The 12,504-nt window shown below is 35.3% G+C and overlaps 1 protein-coding gene across 1 annotated transcript; it reads left to right on the forward strand.

Moving 5' to 3' along the window:
- Positions 1–4,665: 4,665 nt before the first annotated feature.
- LOC143623790 (serine/threonine protein phosphatase 2A 57 kDa regulatory subunit B' kappa isoform-like) lies at positions 4,666–8,232 on the forward strand. Its single transcript, XM_077094626.1, has 3 exons — positions 4,666–4,718; positions 5,902–7,100; positions 7,712–8,232. The coding sequence occupies exons 1-3, from the start codon at positions 4,691–4,693 to the stop codon at positions 8,066–8,068; spliced, it is 1,584 nt and encodes a 527-aa protein (XP_076950741.1). The 5' UTR covers positions 4,666–4,690; the 3' UTR covers positions 8,069–8,232.
- The last annotated feature ends 4,272 nt before the right edge of the window (positions 8,233–12,504 follow it).

Below are 12,504 nucleotides of genomic sequence, written 5' to 3' on the forward strand. Positions count from 1 at the left end.
TATATGTATATACACGTATATATAATACCACGTAAATACAATATTAAATGTTTTAACAAACTAATAAATATTTTTAAAGATTTATTTTAGTTAAATAATATTTTTTTTAATAAAATAATATAATACAATTTTAAACGGATTTAATGAATTAATAATACTAATAACCGAAAGATATTGTTTTAATAAAAGCCGGTTTGTAATACTCGTTTAATTCATGTTTTCGTAAACATAAAGGTGTATATATATGTATACATAAAGGATATTATAACTTAAAAAACAAATGTTTTAGTAAATATATAAATCAAATAAACTAATTTTATAAAACTACAAATAATATTGGTTAAGTTATATTTTTATTTAAAATAATTGTTTTATATAATAATCTTGATATATAATATTAAATTATTATAATATTGTTTAGTTAGTGTTCATAATAAGTTCGTTACTTAGCATACTCGTTTGCTCTCTTTTCTCATTAGGATTTAGCGTTCGCGTGTGACCTTTTCCGTATTCTCGTTGTCTTAATCTTCCTTTGTTCGTCTTTAAGGTGAGTACCACATTCCCCTATTTTACTTCGTTTTCCACGTTTTGGGGACATATGCGTAAATAATATTTCTCATATATACTTATACACAATACTGCAACTTTGTCTTATGTGTTAACAACTTATACCTTACTTGTTTATGTGCTTATTTGCTTTGTATGCTTTCGCATTCGGAGAGGTCCAACATAATCTCAGTCTAGTATGATCATACGCCAGTCGTTATAGCCTTTGTGCTTCTCGACATCTCAGTTATACTTGCTCATTTGGTTATTTTGTTATTCTCACATGACTTGTTGTAGCTACATATTTTTGTTATATATACTATATGTAAAACTAAACTGGTGTGTTGCTTACTCAATATGTGTTGTTGACAAAACTTTATTTTATACGCATATGCAGGTTGGTGAAGACTTAGTGAAGAATTTAGCTAGAAGAATATTTTAATCAAGAAATATAAAATTTGTATTGTTGTATGAATTATGTACTTGTTTGTATTTGATTTATTTGATAATTGAATTCAATTAATAGATACTGTCATTTAAATATTGTGCATGATAGTAACCTTGAGAGCTGTGACAATCAGTTCGTGCCCCGGCATTTCCACCGTAAGTTGGGGTGTGACAAATCACTCCGTCATGGGATGATTTAAGAAATCACCCGCCAAAATAGGCTCCGCCATGGGATGATTTAAGATAAATCACTCTGCCATTGAATGATTTAAGATAAATCACCCGCTAAGATAGGCTACACCATGGGATGATTTAAGATAAATCACCTGCCAAAATAGGCTCAGCCATGGGATGATTTAAGATAAATCACTCTGCCATGGGATGATTTAAGATGAATCACCCGCCAAGATAGGCTACGCCATGGGATGATTTAAGATAAATCACCCGCCAAAATAGGCTCCGCCATGGGATGATTTAAGATAAATCACTCCGCCATGGGATGATTTAAGATAAATCACCCGCCAAGATAGGCTACGCCATGGGATGATTTAAGATAAATCACCCGCCAAAATAGGCTCCGCCATGGGATAATTTAAGATAAATCACTCCGCCATGGGATGATTTAAGATAAATCACCCGCCAAAATAGGCTCCGCCATGGGATGATTTAAGATAAATCACCCGCCAAAATAGGCTCCGCCATGGGATGATTTAAATAAATCACTCCGCCATAGGATGATTTAAGATAAATCACCCGCCAAAATAGGCTCCGCCGTGGGATGATTTAAAATAAATCACCCGCCAAAATAGGCTCCGCCATGGGATGATTTAAGATGAATCACCCGCCAAAATGGGCTACGCCATGGGATGATTTAAGATAAATCACTCACCGAAATAGGCTACGCCATAGAGTGATTTAAGATAAATCACCAGACAAAAATGCTCCGCCATGAAAATGATTTAAGATAAATCGCCAGCCAAAGGCAGCTCAGACGGGATGATTTAACATAAATTAATCGCTAAACTGCGGGTACAATTAATGAAATCACCCGCCCGATACGCGGAATTGTCCACAAAAGTAAACCAAACCAACGAGGTAAATCTGTGGAAAACAAATAACATGCATAACCAAAAGCCCATGATAAGTCCACAGCCCCCACTTCTTGAAAGAAGGGCGACTATGGACTAGGGGGGACTTGTTGAGGTAGGGTATGAAATCCACCATTCGACAAAGTATAACACTAAATGCATACGCTGGGCGGAACACTAGGCGCCAGGAAGTCACTAACGCCAGGCGTAGTGCATGGCGCGAAGAGTGTAGCCAAATATAAACTTTTCCTGACATCTCGGGAATGGTAATGCAAATGTCCCACCAGCATGGGACAAAAGGATGGTAACCCACATAGGGATAAACACCAAACCAATGGGGATTAAAAAACACATAAAGGACGGTACAAACAATACAACCACGTTCCTGTCAAAAGGCCATGATGCCCACCAACTTCCACCAACCACCACGACCACACGAGTGGGGAATATTATTGGTGGAAAACCTGACAAGGTGGTTGGTCTCACTCTCTCTCATTCGGCTATAAATACCAATGAACCTCCAAATGGTAAAAGATATACTTTCTCCTACTATCACTATCAAATTATACTCTCTCATACTATCAAGTACTGATTCTCACGCCGGAGGGTGGTTACGAGAGAATCCCCCCATTCGTCGTAATGAGCTCACGGTGCTCTGTTTTGCAGGTTACATTCGTCTGCGTCAAAGAGGTTTTATAACCCATCGTGTAGAATACTTAATCATTACCCTCGGACTAACGTGTTAGACCTTGAGGGGTGAATTCATGTTTCTTCGGGTATCTTTTTACTAGTTGCTGTTAAAAAGAGATGTCTAACATTTTTTAAAAGAAGATTAATCCTTATTATTAAAATAATAATAATTATAACACCCCCCCCCCCCCCCAGCCCCACACACACCCCCACCACACACACACAATTTACTAACTCTTTGTCGCCTCTCTCAAATACGTGGATTCACAGTTTAAAGTCAAATCGATCAACATCTTGTCACCAAAGCACCATGTATAGGTTCCGTAAGTCTTCGTCAACCTCACGGAAAAGACAACTTGATGTGAACCGCCCGCTTAACTTGATGACTTTCATATATCTCAAATAACTTTATGCTATTGTTGTTCCAAAAAAATGATTGGTTACTAAGCTATTGAACCCTTAAAGTTCTCCTCATCTCTCGACCCCTCTGTTTCTCTCAAAGCGTCACTGCTGATGACCTACACACTATTGTCAAAACACTGTATATCATTGGTGTCGTTACTAGTCGTGCAGGAGCCAAATAGGCCCTTAGTTTCTATCATTGCCTTTCAAGATAAAAACCCACAAATCAACTCACTGATAGAAATGCTCTTGACAATCCATTCAAGCATGAGAACCACAAGAATTAAACGATTAACCAATTGTACCAAACATACAACATTCGAGTTCAAAACAACAATTTTCATCAAAATCTGCTTGTAATGTAGGCTAAGTGCAATAAAATTGAATCAAAATTCTTATATGTAATAAAATTGAATCAAAATCTTATGTTGCACACACAAGTTTTAATCCATGAGTCCTAAAATATAACTTAATGCATAGGAAAAAGAAAATCCCAATTACATACCACAAAGTGACAAACCCACCGACATATTTACAAACTTTTATATTAGGGGTTTAACATAAAATCTTAATTTTTTTCTTTTTGCCCATTTCTCATTTTTAACCCTGGATTTTGTTTGTTAAAAGTTGGTAATTTCAAGCTAAAAAACCAAGATACTAATAATAATAATAATAATAATAATAATAATAATAAAATTAATAATAATAATAATAATTCTTCCAAGGTAGATCAGATGAGATGAGGTGAAAAACCTATTTATTTCTCGGATGCTTATTACACAAACAGAAGACACAATCCTCCATTAAAATTATTAATATTATAATTATGCCTTCAATTTAAAGAAATTAACACAACTCTCTGTCTCTGTCTCTCTCATGTTATGTCTTCTTTTTTTTTGAATGGCAAATTTCATTAAACACCCAAAAAACGAACTAACTCCAAGACGGAGATAGTTCCAAGCCACAACAAGGAAAAACGGCTAAATTACATCAAAAAATTGAAAGATTGGAAGAATGCCAACCCTTCCAATCTACATCACATTTACCCCTACTTTTATACCAAAGGAAACCCATCGACTTTACGTCCGAAATAATCTCAGTAATCTTTGTATTATTCTTCGTAAACACCTTCTCGTTTCTCGCCTTCCAAATGCGCCAACATGTTAGCACCAAGATGCCATGAAGCAGCTCCTTTTTCCGGTTCGAACTCCCCGACTGATCAACAATAGTCTGTATATCATTAATTGAGAATAAGAAGATCGGAGGAATGTGACACCACCGAGCGATTCCATTCCAAACTCCGTCAGCGAATCGACACACCGTGAACACATGTTCAGCCGTCTCTTCAACTTCTCCACATAGGACACACTTGCAGTCTCCTACCAAGATATTCCGTCTTCTAAGGGCAACCTTTGTAGGAATCCGATCTAATAAAGTTCGCCACATAAAAATGTTGCACTTAGCCGGTAGCCAACTACTCCATCATGTTATGTCTTCTTCTCTTCTATCACAAACCCATGTCCATTTTTCCTCCTGAAACTTCAGGTACTTTCTCCTTCTCTCTCTCTCTCTATTATTATTATTATTAACATGTATACATCTCTTGCTTCTTCACTGTTTACTTTTGTAGCATTTTATCCACAATCTGGGATTTGTTGGTCTGTTTATGATTTAGGTTTTGAATTCTGTCTTTACAGATCTTTGTCCAGGTTACAGATCTGGATCTTTACTTCTTATACCTTTCATTTCAACTTGGGCCAATCATTATGGGTTTTCTTGAAAAATAAAGTTTCAATTTTTATGCCCATTTTGAGATTACATCATTATGAAATTGTTGTTTGATTAAGGGTTTTTTTTTTTGGTCACAAATTAAACATGGTAGTTGCAAGTATGGTAAAATACAAATATGATTTACAGAATTGACAGTCATTTTGGACAATATGCAGAAATGTATATGCATATAAAAAACTTATCTTGCTTGACAGCTTTTGTCCAAAACAAGTTGAATCTTGCAAGGTTTTATATTCTTTTTCATTTATGTTTTACCTACAACTAGAAGCAACAATATGCTGGTATTTGTCCCTTAATGATTTAATAAAAGGGAGAACCACATAAACAACTGTTAATATTACTTTAACTGTGATACACATGACATAGTGTATAACTTATGGTCAGGGGTGTTCATTGATTTGGATATCAGTTTATTCGGTTTTGAAATTTTTTTGGCCCTAACCGGAAAAGAAGCCAAATTAGAATTTAGAAATGTGTCTAACCCAACCGAATTTAACCAATTTCTGTTATTTTTGGTTCGGTTATCCGATTAAACTGGTTATTATTCTGCTTATTTAATTAAATTTGGTTCGGTTATCCGAATAAGCAAGATTTGTGGAACCAATAACTGAACTGAAGTCACAATTCAGATACAGTTAGGAATAGAACCAAAACCCGAATTCAAAATTTGATTTTGTTTGGTTTTTTGGTGACGGATACAGTTCGGTTTTCGGTTTCTTTGAAACACCCTTACTTGCAGTTCTCTACTAAAATTTGGTTCTGTATTGAAAACGCCCTTAATAGAAGAATATTAAATATGCCCAAAGTGTTTAGCTAACCTAATATTTAGGTTCGTTTTCATCCTCAAAACTAAAAATTCTGCCTCTTTTTTTTATAATAAAGGATATGCTTTCTTGATTATTTTAACAGTCACATTAAATTTTTGGGCTTGTTTTAGGCTTATTATCGGCTTCAAATTCAACCGTCTCCACAATGATCAAACAATTTCTTGCAAAAATACCAAGAAAATCACCAAAATCCAACACAACCGATACTGAAGGAGCCAATTCTTCAAGTAACATCACAACTGATGCTGGAAACAACAGCTTCATCAATACTTACAATGCCATTTCAAGCCGTTTAAACACGGTCAAACAAATGTCATCCTCAATTTTCCCAACAACCATAATGTCAGGAGGCGAAATGATTGATCCCCATACACCTTTCAAAGATGTCCAAAGTTCAGATAAACTAAGACTTCTAATCAGCAAACTAAATCTTTGTTCAAAGTTATATGATTTCCAAAATCAAGATCAAGATTCTACTGAAAAAGACATAAAGCGACAAACTTTATTAGAAATTATCGACTTTTTGTCATCCGAATCACCGAAACTTAGCGAACCCGCGATGTTTGCAGTTTGTAAAATGTGTGGTAACAATCTTTTTAGAGATTTCCTGCCAAAACGGTTATTTTATTCGCCTCGTGGTGAAAAAGAAGACGATGAACCATCTTTTGATCCTGCATGGTCACATCTACAACTTGTATATGAAATATTACTCAGATTTCTAAGTCAAACCTCTGTAGACCCCAAAATTGCCAAACAGTATATCAACCACTCGTTCATACTTCGGTTACTCGATCTTTTTGATACTGAAGACCCTCGAGAACGAGTGTGTTTGAAATCGGTCTTACATCGCGTTTATGGTAAGTTCATGGTGCATAGACCCTTTATTCGAATGGTTGTGAGTAATATTATATACCGGTTTGTTTTTGAAACCGAAAAACATAATGGGATTGCAGAGTTATTGGAGATTTTTGGGAGTGTGATTAGTGGGTTCGCATTGCCGTTAAAGAATGAACATAAGATATTTTTATTAAGGGCTCTTGTTCCTTTACACAAACCGAGGTGTGTCGGGGTTTATCATCACCAACTAACTTATTGTGTGGTTCAGTTTATAGAGAAGGAACCGAAACTCTCGTGTGCGGTTATAAAGGGGTTGTTGAAATATTGGCCCGTTACGAGTAGTCAGAAGCAGTTGATGTTTTTGAGTGAGTTGGAAGAGTTGCTCGAGAAGATTCATACTGATGAGTTTGAGAAAATTATGGTTCCGTTGTTTCAGCGTTTAAATTGCTGTCTTCGCAGTACCCATTTTCAGGTATATTTGTTTTGTTTTCTGTGGTTTTTTTCCCCTCTTTTATTGCACCTTTAGGTAACAGCAACAAGTTTCTTCCGTGTTCCTGTAACAGCATTGTTGTGAATTTCTTTATAAATGTTATCTTTTAAGCTAAGTGACCTAAATGGAACATATATGGATCTTGGCTACTATTTAGTAATTATTTTTTTGAATTTACTGAAGTAGGAGGTAATGACCAAATTATATAATTGCTCAGTATAAGTCAACTTGTAAACCTAATCACTAAATAGGAACCACGCTTCATATGGAATTATTCCAATTAAGTCACTTGGTTTTAAAATTTTGTAACCCTTGTAAAGAAATTTCACAACGGCACAATAGTGAAACTTTGAGTGGTTTTCTATAGTTAGAACTTAGAAAAATATAATACGAGTGACCACTTTATTGGAACAATGTTAAACCTTTGTTATTATTTCATGATTTATCCCTATTATTAGGTATCAAAATTCAAAAATACATTTTGGGTGGTTTTTGCTCTTTTTTTAGCTAACTATATTGTATTTGACCCTTTTCCACTTGAGAAAAATTGTATACGAAGGCTCCTGTTTTAACACATCTGACTTTATGTGCAGGTGGCTGAGCAAGCACATTTCTTATGGAACAATGAACATATCCTCCATCTTATCATGTGTAACCGCCACACCATTATATCTATCGTCTACTTGTCAATAGAGCAAAACTCACAAAATCATTGGAGCCGCACGGTGCTCAACCTTGCACAAAACATGATGAAAATGTTGAGTGATGTGGATCAAGAGTTGGTGCTGTTATGCCAAGGGCAGTCAGAGGAAAACAAGTCAAAGTCAACCATGGTGGCCGAGAGGCGGCGACTGACATGGGAGCGCCTTGAAAGTATTGCTAGTTTTCAGCCTGTCGTTGGAAGTGTTCCGGTTTTGGAGGAAACCTCGGCTTGTGTTGTCTCTTGTTAGTATGGTTTTGCATTGGATTTCTTCGTGTTTTATGTATGGGAGAAGATTGATGGTGGTGGTACTGTAGTTGTTTATCAAGTTTGATGATGTTATTGGTTGATAAGAATAAGGAGTTGTTTTTACATATTTTGTGTATTTAAATCCTAACAATCATTTTATTGAAATATTTTAATAAAAAGTGAAGAATTATTTTTGACTTTTATGAGTAAGGGTCTTTTTTTTTTCTTTTTCTATTTTTAAGATTTAAATTAAGGTTTTGTTATTTTTTTAAAAGCAATTTTTTGGACTTTCTAAAATTCGCTCCAAGATCTTTGGATGTTTAAAGACAATTCACGATTAGTCTATAAGAGAAAAATTCGAGTCCACTCAATTCTTTATTATGAGACCGGAAACACTAAATGAATAAGTTATTACTAGTGAAGTTAAATTGTATATGAATTAATGGTCAAGGTTTTAACTCAGGACATGTGTAGTAAAGAACTATAAAATGAGGCAATTTTAACATGTGATGTCACGCCAACAAAGTAGACGATATTCATTTTAGGATGTTGTAGCCCAATCTATATTTATATTACTAAATAAATATAGCACGTGTCATCCATTTACAACATTATTACTCTCACATTCCCGCCTCCCACCACACTCCATTTAAACCATCCTCTATGGTGAGAGGCATTAATGCCCCTCCACAGCGCCACGTGGGCACTGGGGGCTTAAAACCCCACCCAAATATGCCTCTCTATGGTGAGGAGGCAATGCCCCTTTAGTTTTTTTTTATTTTATAAAACAAAAAACACCAAAAATTTATTAAATATAATACTAATAAAAATCAAACTAAATTAAATTTAAAAACATATATATATATATATATATATATATATATATATATATCAACTATTTTTAGTTGTTGTCGTCGTCATCGCCGCTATGTTGCTTGTGTCTCCAAATATGTTCAACCAAATCCGATCGAAGACTGAAATTTGTTTCCCTTCATCGTGTTCTTAATAAGTTAGCAAGTTTCTCATCTTCATTTAGTGTTGTGATCGGCTCTGGCGCGTCGTTGTACTCGTCTTGACAAATTGCTCCACCCGAGTCCTCCAATATAATATTATGCAAGATAATACAAGTGTACATTACATATACAACAATGGAGAAAAACCCGGTCTACCACTCGCGTCCTTCCGTTGTTGAAAAAAACGCATAATTGCGTTCTAAATCACCAACAATTCGTAAAAATAAGTTGGCGACTCATCCGAAAAAGACGCCAAAATCGTTCAGAATCAAAAGTTGCGTCCGTCGAAAAGTAATCTTTTATCAACCGTTCATGAGCACCTACACGATCTAGTTGAAGATGAGGTCGTCTTGTTCGTGGTTGTGAGATTTCACAATGCTCGACTAAGATTCGGGCAACATCTCGAATAGCACTAAATATCACTTCATCCCCTGAATCCGAGTATGAAATAACGTTGAGATCGGGGTAGCAGTCGAGTGTCGAAGGTGATTCGGAAGACATATTTTTGAAGAAAATTATATAAGTTTTAAAGAGTGTGGGATATGTTTTTGTAGAGATTGAGTGAATGATATACACATATATATAAAAAATATTTTTTGAATTTTTTTTAAACCGTAATATATCCGTTGTTGGCTGGGGCCCACCTTGTTTCTCCTCTTCCGTGCCGGCCGTTCTGACCACATTCACCAAGGGCGCCCCCTTGGTGGTGTTCCGCGCCCGGAAAACATCTCATCCGCGCCCATAGTGGAGGGTCTTAGAAACCCGTATCAAATCCTTACCCGACTCGATTTACATCTACTAACTCGTAACCGCTGTTGATTCGCCGTCATTCATACACACCCTAAGTCATCCTTACCAAAATCCATTCTCTCTTTCTTTTCTTTTCAATCATGCAATTCCTATCATAGCGTCATATTATCATCCATGTCTCAACGATTCGGCCACCGTATTCTTCTTATTTCGATCAGAAAGCCGTTTTGTTAAATCTTGCTATGGCGGTTAGGTACACAATTCGTTCTTGATTCCTTCTTTCTATGTGTTTTACAAACTTTTTGATGTTTAAGTTTGGGGATCTATTTCATGTATACTATTTCTGCTGGGTTCATTTATCAATTAAATTTGTTATCTTATATAAGTTTTGCTGATTTTGATTATTTTGTTTACAAATATGAAATTATAGTTACATATATCGATTTTTTCCGTCTACATGCCTATAAATCTTAAGTGTTACCCTTGGTTATATTGGCAAAAACATTAACTTTATAGAATTACCTTGGTTTAATAACCTTGATACCGACCTGGAATGATATCACCATTTTAGATGCATTTGGGCCTGGAAAAAGTACACATGAGGTAAATAGATTATACTATTATTTATCCTATCTCCTTTTTTATTTTATTTTTTTTAATTTTTGCACTTAACTTGTATATAAATAGTTTAAATTAATTTATGGGACTCGATATTATTTGCAATATGGGTTTAGCCACTGCACAAGCATCATTCGATGTAGCAGGTTCGTTTGTTGGAAAAACATTTGGATAGGTTGGAAAGGTCTTACCATTGGTGGCTTCTGGTTTGGTAGTTATTATGGGATTAAATCTTGAGATAATTACTCATACTATGAGTTTAATTTATATTATGCCTTGAACAAAACTGGAAGAATTAATGTGGTAGTTCATTATGACAAAGTGATATATGTTTATATGTTGCATATGTATGTAAAAAGTAACTGTACATTATATTATATCGTATTATTCTCTATTTAAAATTAGGACTATTTTTTAAATTGTCATATTATAAAGTTACATGTTTTGGCTAATTTTGCAGGTAATAGAACTACACTGCTTTCTTTATTTGGCTTATGTTTGTGAGATATAATCTAACAACCAAAAATACCACTACTATCTTAAGCATCCAAGCTTATTTGGGCGGTCTTACATTTGCTTTAGATGCATCGCCTTGCAGAGTTGAAGTTCTATAACATCCTACTGTTGATAGGAATTAATAAAATAAATTTCTTTTATTTTATAGTGTGTCGTTTATCGTTTAAATGAATAAACAAATAGAAGGTGGACTTGAACTTTAAAAGATGGAATAAGAGATGGAATGAGCCTTAGGTCCATGGGCTTAAGGGAGTATAAATACCCCTTAAACCCTAAACCATTCCATTTTTATCCATCTCATAGCCTACACCATCAAAAACACACACAAACACTATCCTATAACCCGAGCCTAGATCCGAAGGTGAAAACCCAAACCCGTTGGTGCTAGAACGTTGTGACGAACCAAAACAACATCAAGACTAGACCGTGTTCGTAAACCGACTCGTTTAAGGTACGTTTATATCGAGAACTTGTTCATATAGGTTCGGAATTGTTTAGAAATCATAGATATGTTTGAGTATGGTGAAAACGAATATAACGAAACAAAACTTACAGAGATTGATTAACATTTGATGGGTTAATTCGCGTATGAAGAAACCGTATGTATGTATGTATGTAACCATCACACCCCTTAAAGTGTAATATTTGGAAGGTTTTATGATTAGGGTTTGTAGACGCTTTGATTCTGAGTTCATTGATACCTAAATCGTGTTGTTTCGTTAAGAATCGAAGGTTTCATGGCAGATCTGATGAAAGTTGACTGCGTATGTTCTTGACGATTTTGACTTTGACCCTTGAGTCAAAGATCTAGATAAGAACTATTGATAGTTCGTTATGGTTAATCATTCATTACACGTTCATAACGAATCAGACACATTCATGTGACTTGATAACGAATGAGCCCTTAATTCGTTATCTATCCATTCGTTAAATAAGATAACGAATCTAGAAATTCGTTATATGCTCATTCTCTATGTTAAGGTAAAGAATCAAAATAAGGAATCAAGTCATGTTCCGATAATGAATCAGAAGGACGAACCCGATGATGTTAAGATAACGAACCAGAATAACGAATCAGCTAACGAACCATATCATGAAAGATAACGAATCAGTTAACGGATCAGGCTTAATTCGTTATAGCAAACGAGTTAGTGAATTAGATAATAATTTAAAATCCTAATGGAAAATGTGTTAAGATAGTTAATGAAAATAAAATTTTTCCAAGCTGACCTGGCAGCTTAACCCCAGCCAGGGGCTTTGCCCCTTGGACCCCGTTAGGGGCTGCCGCCCCTAGAAACCCCCTGCCAAGGGCGCTGCCCCCGGACCCCTATTCGTTGAGGGTAATAATTAAACTAGAAACATGATATGGGTAGTGATAATTAAATTGATACGTGTAATTGTTATACAGTTATTCGTGCACAGCTCAAGAAAGGAAAAACCATAAACGGTGAACGTAACCGAGTTCAGGTGAGTTTCTAGCTCCATTCTTTGTTATGTTTTCGGGGCTGTGTGCATACTCGATGTGATTAGTTAATACACT

The sequence above is a fragment of the Bidens hawaiensis genome, unplaced genomic scaffold (assembly GCF_021521415.1).
Source record: "Bidens hawaiensis isolate Kalapana, Puna unplaced genomic scaffold, B.hawaiensis_p1.1 tig00003540_1, whole genome shotgun sequence".
NCBI lineage: Eukaryota > Viridiplantae > Streptophyta > Magnoliopsida > Asterales > Asteraceae > Bidens > Bidens hawaiensis.